Source organism: Apium graveolens, chromosome 8 (genome assembly GCF_009905375.1).
Source record: "Apium graveolens cultivar Ventura chromosome 8, ASM990537v1, whole genome shotgun sequence".
NCBI classification, from domain to species: Eukaryota; Viridiplantae; Streptophyta; class Magnoliopsida; order Apiales; family Apiaceae; genus Apium; species Apium graveolens.
Genome location: NC_133654.1, coordinates 241,335,657 through 241,362,031, shown reverse-complemented (window position 1 = coordinate 241,362,031; position 26,375 = coordinate 241,335,657). Strand labels below are relative to the sequence as shown.

Sequence of the window (26,375 nt, the reverse complement as noted above, 5' to 3'; positions counted from 1 at the left end):
GTTTTCAGAATGTTCGATTAAATAAATAATGAATCTTATATGTAGTTTCTGAATTACTTGCATCACATTATTACCTTGTTAGATTAGAAGCCTTGTGTGCTTTTCATCCTTACTATTGATCAATCTCTCGTTATGTAATGTCATATTTGTTTTTTTTTTATATATATCTTTCTAGTGATAAGATTCATGTATCCAGATTTTTAACTATAGTTGTTGATCAGCGTCCAATCATCCGGCTATGACTTGTTAGGAAATAAGGTTTATAAGGTATTTCTGAAAAATAAATAAAGTAATTAATTGTTATATTGAGCTAGAAATGGGATAGAGAGCCTGTCTAGCCGATAGACTTTTATATTTGAAATTGTGTTATATCAACAAGTTCCATGTCTTAAATGGGGAGTATTGATTTGGCCATATGCCTGAAAAATCGTTACAAATATTTTCTTCTGCACACAGAAAACAAGTTAAAGGTGTAATATGACAGATGGAGAGGAAAACTTGCCTAGAGATGCAAAGATTGTCAAAACTCTTCTTAAGTCGATGGGTGTAGATAACTATGAACCCCGTGTTGTCCACCAATTCTTGGAATTATGGTATCGCTATGTTGTCGATATCTTGACTGATTTGGTATTACTCAGAATAAAATCCAATAACATTAACCACTAACATAAAGCTTAAATTAATAAAATGCTTAAATAAAAGTTACCTGATTATTAGAGGTTCCAATAAGAGTTAAGATTCATAACAGGTACATAGGATCATTCGGAAATATTCAAATAAAATTTTTCATTAACAATTAGCCCTTATGTTAAAGAACACACTAATTACTCAACATAAATAATTGAAACTATCTGACTCTGCTTGATCACTCCTTTTTGACTGGGTGAATTGTAAGCTTTTCAAGGGGCTTCAAATACATTCCAATAGTCTCTATGCCATCAGAAGTGAAGGTGCCAAAAAATCCACCGAATTGCTTACATCCAACATCATATTCGAACTCAATTTCCCTCTTGTATTTTGCTGAGCTTACTTCTAGCGGTCCGTACTTGCCTTTGTTTGTAACAAAAGTAATACATCTCAAGCGTTTTGATCCATGGACATTTAGATCAGTTCCGTACTTGCCAGATATTCCAGTAATGACCTCATGTGGATAATCAAGCATAATCTGCAGTAATTTATTTAAATATATTGTTATCGCAAACACAGTTCACAATGAAGCTATAGGTAATCTATTGTTCATGATCGATAGAAATGGTGCTTACTGTGTTCAAGAAAATACTACCACCATCAACACTGCCCATAAATAATACTGTTTGTAACTCCACTTCCTTGAATGCTGTTGAGCTTACTACTAGCGGTCCGTATTTGCATTTGTTTGTAACAATAGTAATACATCTCTAATGCTTTCCATCTAAGCCATATAAATCATTAGTTCCGTATTTGCCGGTTACTCCAATAATGACCTCATGTGGATAATCAAACTAATCTGCATTAACATCATTATGTATAAGATTATTTAACTATCATAGACACCGTTCTGAAAAATAAATTAATAATAAATAAATAAATAAATTGATCATTACAAACGAAGTTGCTTACTGTGTTTAAGGAATGAGTACTATCACCATCAATATTCCGGGCCATGACAAGTTTATTACCTCCATCTTCAACAAAAAGAACATTGATTGAATTAATACGAGTTTCAGACCGTGAAACGATGATTTGTGCGATTTCAGTTTTGCCTTTGTAATCCCAGGCATATCCATTACCCCACGATGGCCCAAATTTGAACATGGTGATAAGAATTAATACTATTTCAATTTAAGATAGAAATCACACTAGCTAGCTGTACTAACTACTGATGTGAGGCATGAAATGCCATTAAATATATAACAAAGCTGAACGAGCATTCCCGTTTGGGGTCGGCTGAGTTGGAAAGGATATGAAGAGCTATGGTCAAATTCATCACAAATCACAAAAACTTCTTAATTATGCGTTTACTCTTTCACATTAATCAACATAATCCTTTTAACCTGACCACCCTTTCACTCCTCCATGTTCTTTCACATCGTTTAGTATTCTTTTAAGTTGCATTTTGCGCAAAAAAATATTATCAAAATTTCCTCCTGCACACACTACAAAAAAGAACAATATGATAAATTTGCATCGGTTGTTTTGTTTAATATAAGTATGGTAACACTAATGATTATGTTACTAAACATAATATTTTACACCGCTGTGAGAGCATCTTCAATAAAAAAAATCATTAACTATAATATTTACGTAATATGTTAAAAAAGTAATACTTTAATGCAAAACACTTCTTATAAAAAAAATGTGAAAAATCATGATTTATTGGCTATATTTACTAAATCAAAATTTTCCTTATCAAAATTTATAACTATTCGTTACTATAACTAAGCCCATTTCTTATCATCCCTATTTTTTTATTTAATATTTTTAGCCAACTATTATAACTATTAGCATTAGGGATATATTACATTTTACTTGAATTTGAATAAAAATAAGTAGCTGATAATTTCGCAAAGAATTCTGAAAAGAAAAAATACACACAAATTTATTTTCAATTTTTCCGACTTAACTTCTTCGACTTTTCACTACTGTCCTTCCAGGCTACGGCTAGTACCGCACTGTATGTAATCGTTATTTGATTTTCCCCGTTCACAATCTGGAACTTATTTCAGTTTAATGATAATTTTAGCACACACCGCATATAACTATGTGATCAAACACCCTTATACATTAGTAATCATAGTGTTAATGGTGGTGATATGTAGCTTGTACGAGGAAGAAGCGGATGAAGAACCATATAAAAAAACAAAAAACTACTAATCGTATGATCTTTCAATAAAAGAGACGCTCCAGTTGCTTAGTTTTATTACATGTTTTATTAGGCGATAATATTGCAATAATATTTCATGTATCAATTCTAGAGGATAAGCTTACAACAGAAACATATTGATCAATATTAACATTGTTAGATAATGAATCATACACAGAGAGGGTGAATGTGTTTTTGTATTTTTCTGCTTTTCTTGAAGTGTTTATGGTGATGAACAAAGTAAATTAAAACCTTATAGTGAAATCTGAAATGTGTTAGTACTAAATTTAAACAAATAAAAAGAGTGAACACAGATATTTCAAAACTCACTTAATTTTATATTAAAATTAAGAATGTTTTGCTTCAAAATTGCTAGGCTCTTTGTTGATAAAGAGTTTAACATCTTCCTTTAGAGAATACAAGATTTCTGATCTAAATTGTTTTTTTAAATCAAAGCATTCAGTATTTACTTTATAGAACAGTAAACACTGGTTATTACACAGTATACAGTAGCATGTACTAAACCCTATTTTTGGATAACCTAATCTTTCTATTTCTAACTTAGTGTATCTTTGCTAATCTTGCACGCTTGTAACTTTACTTTGCTAGTTAATCTTGGCCTTTGGTCTTGTACTCTTCAAGCTGCTTTTGTAGACTTGTTAATCCAATTAATTGGATTCTTTGTCGATTGATAATCTTGGATATTTAACTGGTCTGCACTTTGTACTTTGAGTTTTACCTCGAGATCTCCAGTTTGGTATATAGATTTTGACATCTCGATAAGTATATTGGCTTATCGAGATTTCTCATCACTCTATAGTTGTTTTGACTTATCGAAGTCTTCGAGTTCTCTATAAGAGAATTTGTCTTGTCGAGATCTCTTACCTTCATGTCTTCACTTTGGCTTATCGATATCTCTGAGTTCTCTAGCGACAGATTGGCTTATCGATATCTCAGAGATCTCTAGTGATAATTTGACTTATCGATATCTCAGAGATCTCTAGTGATATTTTGACTTGTCGATAACTCAGAGTTCTCTAGTGAAGAAATGACTTGTCGATATCTCTATTCTTTATGTCTTCAATTTTGCTTGTCGATATCTCCGAGTTCTCTAGTAGTTTTTCTTGACTTCTCGATAAGTCATTCTGGAGTTCTCTAGTAGCTTTTCTTGACTGCTCGATAAGTCATTCTGGAGTTCTCGAATGACTTCTCTATAACACAAAATCTGTGACTTGTAGACTTATTGACTTAGAATGTTTTTCACAAAACAGATTTATTCAACTCCAAGCTTCTTTATACTTTTTCTGAGGCATGATCTTCATGATCTTCTTCCAGAGCTTATTCTTAGGCTTGAGACTGTTTACATAAAAATACTTCAGTCTAGCCTATTTACAATTTTACAGACTTAAGTGTTACAATACACAATGCAAACATAGATTACCATACAACTTAATTAGGGTTGTCAATTTGACTTAGTCTTGTTATAGTACAGGCATGTCTTGCACAACAAACACGCTGCTGCTACTACAACAATTTGAGATCAGATTTATCTCCACAAATAGATGGACTTTACCTGAGTTAGTTTATGAATGCATATATATGCATATCTTTTACTTATAATCTTTATCTTGTACTTGCAATCTCCCTATATATACATTGTAACTTGAAGATACAATCAATCAAAACATTTTCTCGTATAAATCTTATAAGGTATCAGAGACCGGGTTTATATATCAATGGAATTGACACCTAAATCATCATCCCTCCCAGATGGATCCACTCCCTCGATCACAAAAAAGCATTCTACTATCACCGTTGATGCTACTAGTAAGACAGATCCATACTCCATTCATCCATCGGAGAATCCCATCCTTGTTTCTTCTCTCCGGTTCTAACATGAGACAACTATTCCGCATGAGGCAAAGGGATATCAAAGGCACTCAATGCCAAGGAAAGATCGAATTCATTGATAGATTATTACCTGCACCAACAAATAAACAAGAGTTGATGTACTGGAAATGTGCCGATGATTTGATCAGGAGATGGATTATTAACTTCATTCATACTGACATACGACCGCCAAACTGCCTCTTTATTGAATTCGCTCTCCAGTTATGGACATAACTCCAGGTTAGATTTTCTCAATCCAATCTTACGAAGATATATTTATTGAAATCAGCTATTGTCACTTTGAAGCAGGAAGATTTCTCCGTGACTGTTTAATACACAAAAAAGCCCTTTTGGCGGAACTCTCATTCATCGAGCCATCTGCTTCCTGCATATGGATTGCAAGTAAACTAATCATTGAACCTGATCATATAAATAGAGCCATGGAGTTTTTCCAGGGCCTTTATGATCGTTTTTCCACCACTCAGAGCAATATAATATTGATGGAGTCTCTCCCATCTACAGAGAAAATTTTGCGCTTCGTTGAACAAGAAGAAACTCAACATATCTTAACAGCTCCAATGTTCCTGTGGTTGACTCCATCACATTGAATCTGAAACAGTCTGATCATCGTCCTCCTTCACACTCTAACAATTCTGCTAAGCGGAAATGACCATATTGTGACCAATGCACTCGATATGGCCGCACTAGGTCTACTTGTTATCGCATCCATGCCTTCCCTGACCGTTCCAACAGTCAACCTGCAAATAATTCCAGTACTACTGATCGTACTCTGTCATCAGTTAATGTTGTCACACCACCTACAACTTCCTTTACGGTTGAGCTATGCAATCGTTTGCAAGCTCGCATCAACCAACCGGATGATAATAATGCACGATTCAACTTGACAGGTACTAACAATGCTTTTTCTACTCAAGTAATTTCAACTTTTAATCCTATTGTTAATACATCTCTATGATATATCGATTATGGGGCAACCCACTATATCTCCTATGATATCACTGCATTTTCAATTTTTCATAAAATAAAATAGTAGGTAATCTTATCACAGTGCTACTGTTAGAAGTTATTCCACATTGTTTGTGGAAGGTGCAGATTGCTAATATATAAGCAGATAGTTGAACTCCATTAGTATGCGGCCTTTTGGGAGTTACTCAAAAATAAATCTGTGCGGACTCGTCCCAAAGAGTACAATATCATAATAATGTGGAGTTAGGCCTGTTTAGCAAGTCCAACAAGTGATATCAGAGTTATGGTTATAAACGGTCCATAACAATCTCAGATTAGTTTCCAAAATGGACCTAGGAGGAGGTAGATGAGCTACCCAGTATGAGCTCAAGGAAAAAGGCAGGTGGACATTTTAGTATGTGCCTAAGGGAATCAGAAAATCATAAGGATTTCAGTATTGGTCCAGGGGAGCAGATCACACAATCATGTGGCAAATCCGATAGAATTCGAGGCCGATGTGTGAAGGGGAGATTACTAGAAGTTGTCCTACATCGTTTCTGGAAGGGGAAGATTGCTAGTATATAAGTAACCATTTTAACTCCATTAGTATAAGGTATTTTGATAGTTACTCAAAAATAAATTCATACGAATTCGGCCCACAGCGGACAATATCATACTAATGTGAAGTTAGGTATGTTTAGTAAGTTCAACAAGTGGTCCAGATGGTTCATTAGCCAATGTTAAACACATTGGAACATTGATTTTTTCTCCTCATTTTATCTTTAAAAATGTGTATCGCATTCTTAATTTCACTATAATTTCAATATCCGTTACTGAGTTAAGGAAATCTTTAAATTGTATTGCTTCTTTTTCACTAGATAATTGTTATTTTTAGGACCGCACCACGAAAATGGTGATTGGTAGAAGAATTCGTATATCTGGACTTTATCAACTTGAGCCGTTTTTAGGAATTAATTCAGTGAATAAATTATGCCATTCTCCGTATATGGATATTTAGCATTGTCGTCTTGGACACCCAAGTATTGGTCATCTCAAATTATTATGTGGCTCTTTTCCTTTTATTAGTTAAAATTTTCATTTCCAATGTAATGTTTGCTCATCGGCAAAACATACTAAATTACCATTTAATAAAAGTTTAATTTCATCTAGTTATGTTTTCTCTATTATGCATTGCGAGTTTTGGGGTCCGTTTTATATTCCTAGTATCAGTGGTTGCCATAATTTTTTAACTATTGTAGACGATTACTCTCGATGTACCTGACTTTATCTAATGCATTCAAAATGTAAGACATTTAATTCATTCAATTCTTTTAAAATTTTGTTTTCGCACAATATTCTAAGCATATCGCCACTACGTCGACTAGCTCACAAATTATTCATCTTCCTCTCCTACAAAAGATTCAAATGGACAATGATTCTGAAGATATAAGTAATAAACACATTTTCTCATATAAATCTTATACTAGCTTTGCACGGGTCCGAAATTAAAAAATAATAGTATCACATTATTATTTGCATAAAATTTAAACTCATAATCTGTGCAAAATACAGATCTAAATATAATATATAAATATAAGGCTTTTAAAATATGTAGTTAAAAGAATCGAAGTTAAGTGTAACTCTAAAATTTCACCGTATAGTTCTACTTATGCATGCACCTAATTATTTACTTATATAAATCTGACATGTTAACTTACTAATACGATTATTTTAAATTGAATCGACGCTTGGATGTTTATCAACAAATAAAAATTTAAGAAAAATAAAATTTACAGAGAGTAAAAGTTAATTTTTGTCAGTTGAGATTTTATTACATAAAATTTTAAAAATAGTTGTATAATTTTCTAGTGAGTACCAAGATTTGGGATCTAAACATGATTTCGCTTATTAGTATAGATAATTGAATAACATGTGCGAAACATGAGATCGAGACTAAAAATATTGAATTAATATTTGTAGAGAATTATTCATAATCCGTGCGAAACACGAATTAAAATTAATATATTAATATCAAATATTAAATTGGTACTTGCAAAAAATAGTTATGTAGTTAAAAAGAATCGAATTAGTTATGAAATTTTTCATTATAATTCTAGTTTTGCATTGTTTTACTTGATATAAAAAAAAATCTAACCTATTAGTTTTATTTTTGTGAAATGAATTGTACCTCTATCTTATGAACCAAATATCTGTTCTTTAGACAATTTAATATTAATTAATATAATTTGATAATTATCTTATAATTAGCCTTTTTAATATAGTTTATTTAATAGTATTACTTAATTATCGATAAAAAATAATTTACAAATTTAAAGTAAATAGATGTTATTAAACTTAATTTAATATTACTAAATATAATCTAAATACAGGCCATAAATTTGTACCAGTTAATTTTTTTTTTTTTAATTTAAAGTATATAAACATTGTGATGGACAGTAACAAATACGATCGTTAAATCAATAATTTTTTTTAATCGTAGGTAACCCACAGCCGCTACCCTTCGGGTGCGCACCGGGTAATACGGGCTCACGCAATAGCGTTGAACCAAGGTAAACCGCATGGGAATTCGAACCTGTGACCAAGAAAATAGTTATCCCCTCTTTAACCAACTGAGTCAACCCTTGCGGGCTTAATAATTTTCAGTTAATAAGCTAATAAATGTTATAAAGTCATTTGCTATTACTTAATTATTTTTAAAGTAATACTACAGAAAATAAAATTTACACGAAATAGAAGTCAATTCGTGTTAATAGTTTACTTTGTAGTTAGTAGTTTTTCAAAATAAAAGTAAATATATGTTATTTTACTTAATTTATCGTAACTTAATAGATTTTTAATATAATTTATAAATAAATAAAGTTTAAAGAAAATATAAGTCAATTTGTGTTAGTAGTTTGTAGTTTTTCTAAAATTAAAAATAAATATTAGTTATTTTACGTAATTTAACATAACTTAATAAATTTTTAATATAATTTATAAATCGTTTAAAAAATATTTTTATTTTATAAATTAAAAAGGCGATTGGATGAACACTAACTAAAAAGAAAATAAAATTTACAAATAATAGAAATCGAGTTGTGTTAAAAATAAAGTTGATAGAGAATATACTTATGTCAAGTAAGTACCAAAATTTGGTATTTGGTACTTTTAGCACCAAATTATATTTTGCTTTGTATAGATGTTTTTAACCAAGAAGAGGAATACATGTTTATTCTCTAGCTCTCTCCTCACATTAGCTAATTGAAGTTTGCAAACATCTATGGACAAAAGTTACGAACAAAATTCATCAACATATACAAGAAGAATTACACCACCTTCGCTGTTACATTACTGAATGCAGGATCATAAATATTTATTAACCTAGCTAGAACTGAATCCAACGACTTGCGATACACATGTAGCATCATTCGCGCTGATCTTTAACGACAGTAACGGGACAATGAGCAGTATTTACGACGTAGTTGCTAACGCTTCCCATAATAGCCCTGCAATTCGATCCACCACATATTATGAATCGTACATGAAATGGTTAAAATGGTTTAGAAACTAAAATGAGCAAGTCTATAATTACAGAATAGTTCCTAGAAAGAGGACAATGAAGCATCAATAGTTCTTTTTGTTGAACTGGACAATAATTCATAGAAAATTTAACAAATCTGTCTCATTTTAGCCTACTTAACCCTTCGAAGTAGTCCAGAGACCAAGGACCATTTTTTGCCATCTAGTTTATTTGGAAGGAATTATTGTACGACCCTCTAGTCTTTGTGGTGTTGTACTATTGACGATTGTTAATCTCCACTATGAAATGTTATAGTACCACCCCTCTTCATCGTGTTGTACTAATGACGATTGTTAATCTAAGACAGTTAGTAAAGATTACCCCCTAGCACTGCTTTGACTGATATTTTTTCGAATGGAAATACAGATCAAACAAAATACAAACCAGAAGCCAAGGGACAGGCATCTCCTTATTTACAGCAGAGGTGACTAGAAGGGGAAAATCCCAACCCAAAAACCAGAGGTTCTAGATATCAAAAGTCGAAACTACTTGTACAACTTAAACGAGCAGTTACATTGGTCGTTTTAGGAGAGTAGTTTGAACCGGAAATACCTCCATTAGCAACAAGCTCCACAATGTAGGAAACAACTTATCGACTCTAAACACAAAATCGAAATCATTGACTACATAAAATCAATTCGTAGATTAACAGTATACTAATGTTCTAAAACACTTTTCAAAAAGTTAAGACACATGATTCGCTAAGTGGAGATATTTAATTTCACCTGAGAATCAACGACAAACGTATCACAATCTTCCACATAAGTCACAACCAAAGTGAATTTAGTCATAAATTTATTCCGGAAGAAGCAAACCTTTTGAGCTTGCCAAACCCTCTGTTTCCGATGACAAGGCAATCCAATGGAATATCATCCACAGCTTCACATAACTTCTCCCTAGCATCTCCCCAGTAGATCTTCATCAATACTACAAACTGGTTTATGTTCACAAGCTGAATGTTATGTAATCTAAATAATTTACAACCTTTCTGTAATGAACACTGTCGATATATACCTCTTTTTGAGAAGCAGCAGTGTTGACTATATTCAGTGTCTCGTCATCAGGTTTCACCCCATATTTCTTCATCAAATCTGGGTCAGAAAGGTCTTTCGCAGGGATAAGAGCTGCAAGATATATAAATCATTACGAAATATGAACGTCTATTAAAATTGCATCTGTTTCCAACAAATTAAACAAGTTTATCAACCAATAACGAGTTTTACACAACATTACTGCTGCAAATCCTGTATATAAAACAATATCAAACTTTCTTAAGCTTAGTTTACTTTAAATGCTTTGTAACTGCTTTGAAATTTGTGCTTTAATTTGATAAAAATAAAATACAATATTATGAGCATCTATTTTGAATGAAACTTGTAGTCTTCTGTTGTTTTTAAAATCACTTGTTCTATAATAATATCTAATCAGAAGTGGTAGTACTTATAGCTATCTCTCCGGCCCTCGCACCAAAGGTGATCAAACGTTTGTTTAAGGATGACATAGGAGAAAACCAAGCCAGGTAGAAGCCTGAAATTCTGAGAGAGCTATTGTAGTTTCACCTACTAGATTTTAGTTTTTCATCCTAACCGGGGAAGTAGCTCAATTGGTAGAGCAATAACTATGTTTATCGATACGCATCATTCGTGATCTTGTTTGTTTCTTGCTGAAACAAGGTTCGAGGTTTGATTCCTCGCTTCTCCATAAATATTTTTTAAATTATTTATGTGTGTGGGAAATCAAGGATATATGGGGGCATACGAGAACCAGTTGTTTCCCAAAGCTGCATTTCTCCTTCTTCGTAATAAACCTCAGGCTGAATATAAACAAGGATAAGGTGATCCCCTTTTCGGCCAACGTTATCCACCGCCCATCTCAACGCCTTGTTGCTGCATTCTGAAAAATCTATTGCCACGCCCACTCTCCTCTCTGCTTCCATCTCTCCTTCTTTATGTCTCTGAAAAATTGACCAACTCCAACAGCAGGCGATCCTAGTAACCGGGGATGAGCAGTTCTTATTTTACATATGTAAAGGGTAGGGGATGACTGGTTTATATACATTGTAAAATATTGGCAACTATCTTGTCCGCACAATGAGTGCTTCAGGTTTTGTGCCCATTCACAGATGACAAATAATGTCTAATTTGCATCTTTGCCACTATGATCTAATTATAGTCTGTGGTTCAAATTTATCATATCGAAAGAAAGAAATCATACTAAAAATGACAAGATTTTCATGAAGAAGTAGTAATGAGGAACTCAAGCTAATTATAAAACAAAGAACCTCGAATCACTAGCTAATACTACTTGCACACTCAATATATGTACTGAATATAACCAACCATATGTTCGAATTTTTCATTGTCAAAAACAATACGGTATTCACTCGACTGAAAGCAAATGCACCAAATTTGTTTATTAGACTCACTCAAACTCATGATTCTAAACACTTTAACGTTTTAGGAAATCGAATAATTTAATATGACTATATCGTAAGCTCTAAATGAACAAAGAGAGAGCTGGACATGATAGGTTAACAGGAAGAAGAGGAGGGAAACAGAGAGCATACGAGAACCCGAGGATTTCCAGAGCTGCATCTGGTTATCTTCATATTTACCCTGACCACGAATGTTGAGGAGTATGACATAATCCCCCTTGCGAGCAATGTTATCCACCAACCATTTCACCGCTCTCACGCTGCCCTTGGAGAAGTCGACCGCTACACCAACTCTCCTATCTGCACTTTTCATCTCTTTACTCTCCTTTGATTCATCACCCATCTCTTTACACTTGTTCTTTTCCTTTCTCAAACAACTTAGACCAACAACGATGCTACGTACACTAATGCAACTTCTGTTTTCGCAGTACAACGTATGTAGCAGGGAGATGTACAACTCTGAATGGCCAATTGTATCAACATATGTGGTATTAAGTGGTTGACATGAATAACCGGCGATAAATTTTGTTTCCTTGATAAGTAATTAATTTTGTATATACAGTACCTCCTTATTCTGTGCATCTCAGTTGGACGCAGTCACTGTATATAACTATAGATATTTAGAATCATGCATGAATAATATAACTATTCTCAGCCTTGCATGCAAAATTATTACACGAAGACCTTGGAAAAATAGTGATATTAGAGTCTTGTACACTTCATATGATACCTAATGTGTCTACACACTTCATATGATCTGATCTGATGGTACAACACTGCTTTGGGAAATTGAGGCGAAGTCCGTTAAATAAGGCTAACACAGAGATAAGATATATTGTTCCCAGGGCCCTGATTTGAATTTTCATTTCTAACCAATGGTTTCAACAAATTACTAACAACCATTCCCTCTCACCACATTTCCTATTTTTAACCTTCCTCTACTACATCCCCTTCTCATGTTCCTGACATACATTCCCCTTCAATTTTTCGAAAATGAAGTCCATGTTTTTCATTGTCCCCTTCACCCTCTTCTTCTTTAATTCCGCGCATGCTATCTGTGTTCCACGCAATCGCTCAGCCACGACTCCATACCCCAATTCCTCTCCAGTTTTGAAGCCCGTGTCATCATCACCAGCTCCAAAATTACCTACACCTTCATCACCACCTCAATCATTACCATCATCTCTACCCAACGATTCAACACCTTCATCACCGGCTCCCAAAGCACCAAGTCCAACCGCCAATCCGTCATTTATCAAAAATCCAATTGATGCTATAAAGTCTGCACTTCCAAAACCAGGCGGAGGCGGGGACAATCCAGGCCTAAAAAAGATATGCGATTCCACTGATTATCCCGATGTCTGTTTAAGTACACTTGGTCCTTTAGCTGGCCCTGCATCTGATGCTGCATCTGTACTTGGTGTTGCAATAAAGGCTGGATCCGATTCCGCCAAAACAGCAATAGAAACGGCTCATAACTTGGCTACCAAACCAGGGACCCCGCCAGATGAAGCGTTTAAAGATTGTAAAGATAGTTATGATGATGTCGCATATAATTTTCAGAATGCAGCTGATGCGCTTCCTCTAAAAGACATAGGGACCATGAATACTATGCTTAGTGCTGCCCTAACAAATGTCGAGGATTGCAAGGATGCCCTAGAAGGAAGAGATACCCCGTTGACTCCTATTTCTGAAACGCTAAGGAAGATGGCTAGCAACTGCCTCGCCATAGTTGATGTGATGAATAAGCCTCCCGCATAATATTGTTTTTCGGGATTCATGGGGGGCTAGTCCTGTACTTTTATTGTATTTGAAAGTGTTCTAGTTTGTTGCCTTTCTTTAACAGACAAATGTAGGTAGTTATTTAGAATAGAATAGGTTTATAGCAATAAAATGGAGCTTATCAGCTCTGCCTGTTTATGAATTTCGCAGCTGCTGGAGACCTTTCTATATATACATCGCAGTATTTCATCTATTTTTGCTTTAGGTGTTAGGTGCAAAGTTTCGGGCTTTCTGTCCATCGTTTAAAGATAATTTCATACCATAAATTGATTTCATTTGGTTACCTGACCTTGCATTGCATCAAGGCCCTCGCCTCAACTCAGATCATGAGTTGCAGGAGCTCTCAATGCACATTGCACTGAATAACCAAATCATTTCATTATATATAAAACCAAATAGATATTTGCAGAAGCTCTATATGCACATTGCACTGATTAACCAATTCATCTCCAAAATAGATATACAAAATTACAAACCATTTAATTGTTAACACTGGGAGATTTATCTGTATAAAGGCTTGCAATACATAGTACTCTCGATATGAATCATATCCTCTTGCCAGTTAAAAAACCACAAACATGCTAACTAAATACAATACGCTATACAATTCCCAGCATGTTTCGGGTCTATATTATTTCATATAACTGAAGCATGAGGACCTGTGTATGTAATTTACAGTTTTTATTTTTACAAGTACATTTAAAAGCTTCAAGATGCAATAGGAAGATTCACCTTCTAATCAGCAAAATAATTATGATCCATCCATGAAGACAGCACCATATTCACTTGCTTTCAGAAACTTCTTCAAAAGAAGAAAAGCAATAGCGATAGTCAGCCCTACTGCAGCCAACGTAAAAAGGCGATCATCAGCAGGTTTTTGCAGCCTAGTATCTGGCCTTTGTAGCTGCTGCTGCTGCTGCTGTCCACCTAAGGGCACATCAAAAACCTGCCCAGGAACAGCCATTCTCTCAGGGATAGGGTTTGCATTCAGAGGAGCTTCATGCCTGTCTTCAACTATCCTATCATCTGCCATAGGACTAGAAGTTCCACCATCAGCAACTTGTGTACCAGCATCTTCCATACTGACCTGTGCTTCCCCCTCTCCATTCATTGAGTTTTCTTCACCAGCCTCCCCAGAGCTTATTTGAGGGACCGAGGGTGCCTTGCTCAGCATATAGGCATGAATCTACGCAAATTATATGAATGTTAAATGACAGCCCTATATATAACAATGTATCTGACAATCAAAAATTAACAACAAACCTCATCAATCAACTGTTGACGTTCAGGACTTCCAAATTTTGGAGCAGCTTCACGGGATTTAACAGCAAGAACACGACGTTCTTCTTTCTTATAATCTAGTGAGCCCAATGCCCCACCTGGATTGGTTGGCATAAATGCAATAAGTGCTACTAAAGCTGTCCGAACTGCCATAACAAAGGGACATATTGTTATAAATATCAAGGAAGCAAGTACAAACTTAACAATATAATTCTATTCGAGATGCAATACAAGCATGCCAGCTGCAGGCACACAATAGTTGATAACTATCTGATTTCCTGATCATTTCCTTGGGTAGGTAAATGAGATGCATATTCAACCAAAGAGTCCTTATTTAATATTAGCAGTATTTAGAAGTATATTAATATGAACCTCCAATGTTGCGACTTGTGATTACAAAATATATATTGATCTGACCATGCGCTTAAATGTCAATATTGAGGATGATTACAGATTACAGAGTCTGATTGATATGATCTGAGAGAATAAAGAAAGCTGGACTAAAAAAAATCAAAAAATATATAAGAAATGCCTAAACTTGGAAGGTAATACGTTAAGTTAATTCTGTTCTCAACTCAGTAAACAAAACTGCATAATTCCTTGGCAATTAGCATCTTCAGGCCTTACCAACATACCAAACTAGAACAAACTTGGAAAACAAAATACTAAGCCAGAGACCAGCTGACAGGCCCTTTGGCTAGACAAGATAAATAATGTATAAGTAGATAAATTGTTTTAAGCAAATTTTTTAACACAAGTAAGATTGTAAATACTACTGGCCAGACTCACTAATCCATTGAACTGAATCCAAGACACTGTCTAAGGAGTATTTATCTTCAAAACCAACTAACTTCCTTAATTTCCGAAAAAGCAACTTGGTTATAGCTGATAGAAAGTAGAAAGACACCTCAAACAACCAAATTCAACTGGCAAATGCATCAGGCATACATACTGTACTCCAACAGTTACACTATCAACACAATAAATTTGATATATCATTAAATTGGGAAAATTATTACCACTCCATGATGGTTGCCAGTGCTCGGGATGATGATTCGATATACTCAAACATACCTTCGTTTGGGTTTCAAACCTTCCATTTGGCTACAACAACACAACAGTTAAGCCAATCAGCAAACCAAAGCCACCAAAAACAACTTCCTAAACAAAAATCCCCAAACACTTATGTATAAAACCGTAATATTACCGTTAATAACATAAATGAAGGCGGCTTGAACGGGTAGTCCGAAGGCAACTGAATTCTTCCATGATAAATACCTCCCTCAAACTCAGTTTCACTCGGTCCTCTAATCGCAAATTGCCACTCAAATATATTCTCCTACAAATCATACATCATACAATATACATAAACCTCACATATCACAAAAAAAATCCAATTAACAAACCGTCTTCATTTACAAAAAAAACATATCACAAACACACAAATTAACAAACAATCCTACTAATTATCAACTCGAAACACAAAAATCGCAATTAATGAATTCAAATACAACAATTACATAAGCAAAACACAATAACAAAATCAAATCAATGATACAATTAGAAATATATGAGGATGAGTATAGATACATAGATGTGTATGTATTATAAGTACCTCAAGAGGGAGGCTCATGAAATCATGAGAGGGATTGGATTGCATCTCTTTAACCTCCTGTAAAATCCTTTTTACTGCTGGATTTTTACGGTTGTACTTGTCGTCCGCCATGTGATATGTATGTAAGTATATGTGTGTGTAAATGAATGGGATAGTGTGTGAGAAGGAGATGAAAAGTAGTTACAGATTTTGACAATGTATGTGTGTGTGTTTATTTATTTGTAAATTTGGTTGATGACACGTTTTATACAGAGCATTTGGCTAACGTGGCAGCTTGTTATTGGTTGTGCTTAGGTTGTTTGCGGGTATGGTTGACTTGACTCTCAGTCTGGCGAGAACTACAGGACACTACTTAATCGGACCTAGTTTTGTTTTTCCGGGCTTTTTTGGATTGGGCCTAACCCATTTTTTAAACCTTAACTCTGTGCACATCACCAAATGAAGGAATATCCAATCTTACAATTTCATCGTCGGGCACTAACCAGGGTTGTACATGGATCGAGTAAATCTACTATACCAATCCAACCCAACTATTTTTTAACTCAAAAAACCCAACTCAATGCAAACTGAATGATAGATGAGTTATTATCTGGTTAACCCGAAATAAATAAGTTGGGTGTGTGTTACAAATACTAGCCTATTGGGCTAATTATAATATTTACAATTTGTTTATTATATAAATGTAAATTATAAAATAAAATAATACTGTACTATTGAAATTAAAGAAATTAACTTTTGAAGGTATGGTGATACTGACGAATTTAAAATAAGAATTAAAAATATGAATTATTTCTAATATTAAAATATGATTTATTAAAATTAAGTTTGGAAGTGGTTGGTTTCATGTGAAAGAGGTTAGGAAAAAGTCTAGGCTAATTAGAAGTTAAGTTGATTATAGTTCAAAGAGTTTGTAGTTATATTAGATATCTGATTTAATATATTTAAATAAATTATTTTTGTTTTAACTTTATTTTTGAAGTTGAAAACAAATGTTTTAGATAAATAAATTATTGTTTGAAAATTTTATATAATTTTTTAAATTTAACATATATTTACACCTTTTCTCATATATTTTCAAGTAACTATTACAATATCTTAAATGAGCTAAATGAGTTGTGTATTATCATTTTCATTTTCCTCGTCTTCAATAGTATCTTTTAAAGATTCCTAATTAATTTTCAAGTTTGCAGGTATGGGTGACTCAGGTATGTGACTCTGAGTCTGGTGAGAACTAATATACACTGCCCAAACTCTGTGCGCAATCCAATCCAATCTTAAAATTTCAAGATCATCATCATGCATGCACTAACTAGAGCTAGAGCCGGCCAAACGAGCGGTTTGGCTCGGCCCGATCGGAATTCGACTCGCCTAAAATTCGTGTTATTCGCCTCGTCACGTGCCGGTTCTGAATTCGGCACTAACCGCTTGTACATACGAACCGAATACGAGTTGTATTCTGGTAAACCGTAGCCGGCTCGGTACGGCCCGCCTAACCGAGATGATTCAGACGAACTGAATCGGCTCGGCACGGCCCACCTATTCGTTCAACTCCTGTATTTCCAATCCACACTCATGTATACAACTCTCAACTCTTGATCTCTCTGTTTCTTTATCACAATTCACTTTTAATTACGCACATCCACACACAGTTCACAAATCACAGTCACACTCACAAGGCACAACAAGCCAAGCAAGTAACAGATTTTCCGGCGAGCTTACAAATTTTCCGGCGAGCTAACAAGTTTTCCGGCAAATTTGTTAGAAGTGATTTTAGGAATTTGTTGAGCAACCATCTTTCTGTGTTTGTTTAGAATTGTGTTTGCTTAGTAGTTTTATTTGGTAACCGGCCCGAACCGTCAGACTCGCCGGAACCGTTAAAATCGTTTAATTCGCGAGCCGTTCACGGCTTCCAGTTCTATCAAATCGGTACGGCACGGCACGATTCGTGTAGCTATACAGGTCGTTCACGACTTAAGCTGCTGGTGAACCGGACCGCCGGAAATTCGGCCCGGCACGGTCGGCCCGACCGTGTGGCCGGCTCTAACTAGAGCACTAAAAAAAATCCGTCAGCGTCGGGTTTCTCGGTACCGTAAATAACCTAGTTTTTTTAGAAATGAAAGGGACCGGATTTTATCCGGGTTTTAAAAAAGTTTGAGAACGTGTTCGGAATATCGAGCACTATTTTTAAGTAAATATTTATTGCATTATATTATTGACGAAATTCGAATATTAATATATTGTTTGTTTGTATTTTTAGTATTTAATTTATTACTTCTGATCATTTGATTGAATGAATCGAGTTTATAAGATATTTTAGGATAACTTTATAATTATTTTCATTGATGATATGTTAATATACTCGAAGACTCGGGAAGAGCATGCAAAATATTTGAGATTAATACTTGATATATTTAGAAGAAAAAAAGTTGTATGTAAAATATTCAAAATGTGAATTCTGGTCGGAGAAATACAATTTTTGGGAAACATCATCAGTCACGCAGGAATTTTAGTCGACACATCTAAAGTTGAAGTGGTATCAAATTGGGACACACCAAAGACTCCCTCTCAAATACGTAACTTTCTTGGGTTAAGAGGGTATTACAGGAGATTTGTGAAGGACTTTTTAAAAATAGCCACAACATTAACTAGACTCACTCGTACAGGTGAGAAATTTGAATGGACTCTATTGTGGAATAAAAACTAGGGTGCTATGGTTTGTGAGCTTCGAACTTTAATGGCTGTTCTCGCGGTGGGGACTAGCTGTCCTCGCAAGATGCCTACGTATCTCTGCGTTGTAGAGAATCAAGCCAAAACGTAGTTCTATGTTGAGGGGTAGAGCCCTTTATATAGAGATAAGTTTAGGGTTAGACTTGTGTTGGGAGACTTGGTGGACAAGTCTCCTACTTAGATGGTAATTAGGACTCCTGTAAGGTAAGGAATTCCAGATCCTTCCTTGTACGGATTTATTTTCATTTTGGACACACGTCTCTGCTCTTCTGGCCGTATTGGGCCTAGTCCGTGAATAGCTCATATTCGTAGACCTTGACGACCTCTGCTAGTGGGCTTTGACCGTTTGGGTCGTCTCTAGCCTGATATGAGCTTAGACCAGCCTGGTCTGTACTGGGCTGTGGACAAGAACTCCAAGTTTAAGTAATGTGACATTTAATATATCTTTAGGATGTATTTTATATCCATATCGTTTTCCCCCAACTTCCGGGGAAACTACCTGAGTTTTCGTGGAAGTTCCAATAGTCTATTTGCTACTCAGTTACTTTCGACCCATCTCGGGTATCGGCCCTTTATGTGTATCGGCTCTTCATGGGTATCGTTATTTTATCGTAAAGTGTGGAGTGATCGACACGTTTATAACGAATTATATAGTGCGAGTATACACACTTAAGGCTTTTGTACAGGCTAATTGGATAGTGTTTGACACTAAACCATCCTAATCGGGACTAAAAAGCGAGCGTTTATCACCCTTTAACCTTTGTCAAGGTTAATTATAGGGTGAAAGCTGCTAAGTGGCCCGAACCGGGGCTAATCGGCCCTAAACGGGGCTAATTTCCCTGTATAAGCTGCTAATTAGGTTTAAAATAGCCTAGGTTTAAGCTAGAATGCCCTAATTGGCCTTAATCGAGGCTAATCTGCTCTAGTCGGGGCTAATTCGTCTTAATTAGGATGAATTATGTTAGGAATATGTTGTGAACTTGATGATAAATTAATCAAATCACCTTAGTAGATTAACTTAGTGAATTTTGTAGCACTCAACGGATGATCAAATATAGTCCTGACGGATGATTCAATATAGTCCCGACGGATGATGATTTGACATCAATCGAGTGAGTAGCTTATGTAATAATAGGTATTGTAGCACATTTTTGCAAGCAACTTTGTGTAGATTTTGTAGGAGCATATAAGTCATGTTGACTACTAGTAGATATGCAGAATAGGTTGATTAATTGTAAATATAAGATATCTTATAATTCTGCATAAATGAAATGGAGTCAAGTATCAAATAGCTACCCGACGGATGATCAACAAAGCTCCCCGACGGATGTTCAACAAAGCCACCCGACGGATGACAAGCATGTACCCGGCGGATGATCAAATTCAAATATCTGTTGACAGTGAGAACACAGTCACATGCGTTGGGTGTTTGCAAAAGAAATGTGGCAGCCTGTTTAGCAGCTTCGGAGTTAGATTTGATAGGTTTTGGTGATATATAAATTAAGTGTAGCTAGTAGAACAAACTACTAAGCAAGCACATTTTAGAAGAGAAATAGAAAAAGCTGTATCTGTCAAGAATTTCTCAGCAGTTTATTTTGTTCAACTTGTAAAGCAGCTGTGAGCCAATTTGAGCTTCACAGAGTTCTCAAATTGATATATATATATGGTGGATACATTCAAATCCACCAGAAAGTTTTAAAGACTTGAGTTTTTATTACTTTGTGTTTGATTTATTTAATCATTTCATTCCGCACTTTGCAAATCAAGACACATATATATTTGTCGAGTTAAGAACTGTTTTTAAATCTTGAAAAAGAAGCCAGAATTGCATTTAACCCCCCTTCTGTAATTCTTGTTGTATTGTTAGGGAATAATAATTGGTATTAGAGCAATCTCTTGAAGTACAAAGAGTGTAAAGATCACAACAAACGGCAAGATGAACAAGAAGGATGTTGGAGTTAAAATTCATTTTCTGGACAAAGACAATTATCACCACTGGAAGGTGAAAATGCATCTACATCTTCTTTCTCAAGATGAGGCCTATGTGGATTGCATAGAGAGAGGACCTCATATACCAATGAGAGCTGCAACTGGCAATGAACCATCTGTTCCCAAGCCTAGGCATGAATGGTCAGATCCTGATATTGAGCAAGTCAGGATAGACAAGAAGGCCATGAATATATTGTTCAATGGAGTTGATGGTGACATGTTTGATAACATCATTAACTGCAAAACAGCCAAGGAGGTTTGGGACACTATCCAGATTATTTGTGATGGTACTGAGCAAGTAAGGGAGAATAAGATGCAGCTGCTAATTCAGCAATATGAGCACTTCCATTGTGAAGATAGTGAGTCTCTCATTGATATTTTTAGTAGATTCCAAAAACTACTAAATGCTCTGAAGTTGAATGGAAGAGTCTATTAGACAAAAGACTCTAACCTCAAGTTCCTTAGATCTCTTCCAAAGGAGTGGAAACCAATGACAGTCTCATTCAGAAATTCTCAGGATTATAAGGAATTTATCTTGGAGAGACTGTATGGCATCCTGAAGACTTATAAGCTTGAAATAGTGCAAGATGAGAGGATGGAGAAAGGAAGGAAGAAAGGAGGGTCCATAACACTGGTTGCTGAGTTAGAGAAAGAGAAAGAGATGAAGGTAGAAGCTGTTGAGTCTACTTCAAAGGTCTGTGAGAACAAGTGTGGCGCCCTCCAAACCCGGGTCAGAAGTTTGGGGTCCACACACACCTTATTCATAACCTGCTTATAACAATAATAAAGATAATAATAATATGCAGTGACCCTACTTACCAACTACCACAGACCGCAACAGGTTAAAGTATGCACACAAGCCAAACACATCTACTTATATTACAAACCGTTCAAATCCCAACTATCTAACTCATAACTGAGTATTAAACATTATTACAAACTTTTACAAACTTAAATTATCCCAAAAGAAGCCTACTAGCTCAGCTCAATCAACCTGAACCCCTAGCTCTCACGCTGGACTGGGGATCCTCGATACCAACCGGTTCCTTTTTAACTGGAAAAGAACAGAAACAATATCGCACAAATGAGCTAACTAGCTCAGCAAGTCACAATGACAAAACTGAGAATAATGATCATCAGGTGAACATGGTTATGATATCAAGTGAACAATGGATTATGATTTAGAATTGGATATTATATTTTCATTTTAAAAACCAAGTTTAGGCTGCTGATTAGTCACGCACTAATCCCGAGCAAAGCACACAGCACTGCTCTAACTACTGGATCCAAGGCACACATTGGCCTAACTTGACCATTATATGGTCTGACCACGAATCTGGTCCACAATTTTATAAAAACAATCCAATTCTAACATAATAACAGAATAAGCAATAATAAACAATATCCAGAATTATTAACAATATTTGATGTTCCATAATGAAAAGGTTTTAATCTGCATAAGGATCAAAAGAGCATTTTCAAAGTTTGGATGCTAGGTAATGAAAGAATTGGCTAACAATGAATCAATGTTTCAGGGTTTCAAGGATTTGGTCTATCAAAGCGTAAAATACAAAGGTTTGAATGTGTAAGCAATCTGGTTCAGTGTTTAATATTTAGTTTGTATGTATTTGTGGAGTAGTATCGTATATTTGAGGTTCGTGTTTGGGGTATACAACAATCGATGGTCTAGAAAGAATCAGGTTACGGATCAAGATCAATAACTGGAATCAAGGTTTAGGGTTCAGTGCTTCAAAGCACTTACAATATAAAACAAGAATATCAATCACGACAATATCTCGAGAAAGTTCAGAACACTTGCCTGGTATTAGCTTACTACACTGCACTCGTTTCCAATCTCAACCGTCTTACTCCTCAACTACCTGTTTCCCTTTCCCACGCCTTGCCTCTTCTGCCCACATATCATAAGCATCTATCAATATTTAACACATAGGATTCTATTCAACACATACTTCTATCTACCCTTCGTTTCACCCAAATCCGATTAACGGATTGAAAGTTACGCAATAAACCAGTAAACATCGAATATACAGGCCGACAGTCAACCAACAAGTCACATATAACACATAACACGTCACATAATCAATGATATATCATTTATAAATAAGTCTCGGGTCATAAATAGGCTTTCATGTATTTAAAATAATTTTTAAAACATTTTTCGGAATTAAAACGGGTCGTTGGATTAATTTCGGAATAATAAACAGGGTTCGGTTGGCCAATTCTGGCTCCGAAACAATTTTATAATAATTATCGAGCCTTGGAAATAATTTAGAATAATATTTTAAAGCTCGAAACTATTTTTTTGGAATTTTTAAATCATTTTTAAATAATTAAATAATTAAATAATTAATTAAAATCAATTAATAATTAATTAAATCAATTAATCAATTAATTTTCGAATTAATTGACCAATTAATCAATTAAAAATTAACTGAAATTAACTAACTAATTAATTCAGATTTATCTTGGATTAAAAATAATTTTTGGAATTAAAATAATTATTTTTAGAATTTTCAGAAATTAAAAATCGAATTTTTATAATAAAAATAAATAGGAAATATGATTTTTAAATATTTTTAAAACAGGAATCCCACTTTTGCAAACTTTGGAAAGTTCAGGGACTGAACTTCATCGTTTTCAAAAGTTGGGGTACTAAACTGCAATTTTCCAGCCCTTCGCCGGAAAACAGTCGGGTTCGCCGGAGAACTCAACTACGGCATCCTTCCACCACTACAAACTCCAGATTTAATCTACAATTTACCATGAATCTAACCATACCATCAAATCAACCTAACAATCCTTGAGTTGGCCGGAATTTGGCCGAGAAGTTCGCCGGTTTCCGGCGAGCTCGACGTAAACTTCAAAACACAACTCCCTTCTCTACATACCTCGTTGATTCATGAAACTTGTACGACTGGATTGCAAATTTCACAGAGAACACAACCCACTATACCACAACATCAATCTATTCCAAAATAAGAAACCCCCAAATTTCAATTAAGAACATTCATACGGGTTATAAACCCTAATTTTAAAATTTGAAAATCAAACTCAAATTTGAACATGTTATTGAACTCCAAATCAGACGTATAATATATCAAAATCATCAGGAAAACAAGCTCTACAACATGTAATCATCAAATCATACAAACAATCATCCGAACAAAAATTCATATTTTTAATAAAATTAATTCAAAAATAAATAAAAATATAGAAAAATACCCTTGATTTCTGTAGTAAAACGAAGCTCAGAATCTGGTAGAACACTTCAAATCCTTCGTTTTGGTTACTCAAGCTTTGAAAACAGAGATCGGTAACGCCTTCGTTTTGTTGTTTGATTCTTAGAACAGTTTATGAAATTAGGGTTTTTTTCTGAAAATTATAAATTAACTATCTGCAAATGATTTTGATACGAAATAAAATACGGGAAAAAGGCTATTTATAATTACGGAAAATTAGTATCCCGTTGGATCATTCCGGATATAAAACGGTACGTTTATTTATAAAAACTGATCCAAACGGTATCGGTTTTCGGGATAATTATCCAAACCAGTACAATTTGTACTGCGGTCTTGGTCTCAGCACCTGGTTACACGTACTATGAGGTGATAATTGGGATAATTTAATAAAAAGCTCCCGTTTATCGAAAATACGGGTTTTATTGATTTACCGAAACGAATATTGTATCGAAAATGTTGCGCCGGGACCCGCGCAGAACAAACCGTACGCCGGATCGAAAAAGTCAAAACATGGAATATGCTCGGAATATTACAATTAGGTTAGGAAGGAGTTCTCGGAAGAGTTTCGGGCTCCAAAAACGTAACAACGGATGACGTCGGTTGGTTCCCGTTTTTATAAAATAGATTTTAAATACTCAGAAAAAAGATTTTATAAATTTTATATGATCCTTAGAAATCCATAAATCAACATAAAAATAATTAGGAAGATATGAAAATTATCTATATTTTATTTTGGACATATAAAAATTAAAATACTCAATTAATATTATTTTTAAAAATCCAAACACAGATAACACTTAACAATTAATTCACATAATGGATACTGAACACATATATTAATCATTTATTAACAACATAATTACACGATATATCCCGGATATTACATCCTTCCCCCCTTAAAAGGATTCTGTCCTCAGAATCTCCTAAGAAAATAAATGAGGATACTTTTCTCTCATATCACTTTCTAACTCCCAGGTTGACTCTTCAACCTTTGGGTTTCTCTACAATACTCTTACTAACTTTACCACTTTTGTCACGCCCCCAACTTAAACAGCAAATTAAATATAGCTATTACAAAATTTTAAAAGAGATAACACAACCAAATCCAAGATCTTACAGTTTAGGGTTTGGAACAACCCAACACTACCGACTATTACATCTGATTTTGAATACCGAGTCCTCACACAAACTACTATCACTTATTCTACCTGAGCTCGAACATAAGCATCAGCATCACAGGTCTTACGGGCAGTCTGCTTGAATCTAACCATAGCTGCTAGCTGTAATATCAGGGTAAAGCAAGGAGTGAGCCAAATGCTCAACAAGTGCTAACAGTACGATACAAAACATAAATCGAGATATTCATTAAAGAATGACAATGGAAAGACATAACTAGTGATAACGAGGGATAAAACTATGAGTGATGGCATCATTTGCTTGTATCAAAACAATTTCAAAATCATATCTTAATCAAAATCATTTTATGACGCTACGGATTACAGCCGGTGATCAGCCGCGAAGTAATCCCGAACCTCGCTGGGTTCTAAAACATTAATGGGAATCCCTAGGCAACTTTTAAGCCTAATATAAGTGTGGAAAAGACTCGCGTCTCAGTCCAGATCCACCGTTCAAAGAAAACATTTATCCCCCTTTGAGACTGAAAAACCCACATTTTATTTATTTCAAAAACTGATGCCGAATTATGACAAAATCTCTTTTTTACAATAAACATCTTTATCAAAGGATTATAGATCAACTCGAAACACGGGGAAATGGTGCGAACTCTCAGAGCCATGAATCACAAAACTAAACTCTATTAGGGTAACTGAATGGTTTTCATGTATCAAAGTTTGGACAAGGAAATTTAGTGAGGCTATTGGATATCATGAAAGGAAGTTCCAAATTGGGCTTAAAGCAATGGTTTCTCATCAAGGTTCAAGTGCTGGATCATCAAGAATGTAAGCTTCATGAATACTAAGGGTGTTAAGGTATGAAGAAATGATTTTTAG

General features: G+C 34.7%; 4 protein-coding genes across 5 annotated transcripts; 1 reads left to right on the top strand and 3 right to left on the bottom strand.

The window, feature by feature from the left end:
- Nucleotides 1-865: 865 nt before the first annotated feature.
- On the bottom strand, nt 866-1,794 carry LOC141680504 (jacalin-related lectin 2-like). Its single transcript, XM_074486712.1, has 2 exons — nt 1,600-1,794; nt 866-1,165 (listed from the first exon to the last, which is right to left on the bottom strand). Exons 1-2 carry the CDS (start codon nt 1,792-1,794, stop codon nt 866-868), a joined length of 495 nt encoding a protein of 164 aa, XP_074342813.1.
- Nucleotides 1,795-8,989: 7,195 nt separating this feature from the next.
- LOC141678538 (universal stress protein PHOS32-like) lies at nt 8,990-12,442 on the bottom strand. Of its 2 annotated transcripts, none has more exons than XM_074484886.1 (4): nt 11,845-12,442; nt 10,293-10,402; nt 10,094-10,212; nt 8,990-9,204 (listed from the first exon to the last, which is right to left on the bottom strand). In XM_074484886.1, exons 1-4 carry the CDS (start codon nt 12,053-12,055, stop codon nt 9,123-9,125), a joined length of 522 nt encoding a protein of 173 aa, XP_074340987.1. In that variant the 5' UTR covers nt 12,056-12,442; the 3' UTR covers nt 8,990-9,122. The 2 variants fall into 2 exon arrangements, with proteins under 2 accessions (XP_074340987.1, XP_074340988.1); XM_074484887.1 differs by lacking the exon at nt 11,845-12,442 and adding an exon at nt 11,037-11,363.
- Nucleotides 12,443-12,579: 137 nt separating this feature from the next.
- Nucleotides 12,580-13,687, top strand: LOC141678640 (uncharacterized). Its single transcript, XM_074484989.1, has one exon. The coding sequence runs from the start codon at nt 12,706-12,708 to the stop codon at nt 13,471-13,473; it is 768 nt and encodes a 255-aa protein (XP_074341090.1). The 5' UTR covers nt 12,580-12,705; the 3' UTR covers nt 13,474-13,687.
- Nucleotides 13,688-13,924: 237 nt separating this feature from the next.
- LOC141678316 (ubiquitin-conjugating enzyme E2 32-like) lies at nt 13,925-16,610 on the bottom strand. The gene is made up of 5 exons (XM_074484603.1): nt 16,391-16,610; nt 15,983-16,114; nt 15,795-15,879; nt 14,758-14,921; nt 13,925-14,680 (listed from the first exon to the last, which is right to left on the bottom strand). Exons 1-5 carry the CDS (start codon nt 16,499-16,501, stop codon nt 14,246-14,248), a joined length of 927 nt encoding a protein of 308 aa, XP_074340704.1. The 5' UTR covers nt 16,502-16,610; the 3' UTR covers nt 13,925-14,245.
- Between the last annotated feature and the right edge of the window lie 9,765 nt (nt 16,611-26,375).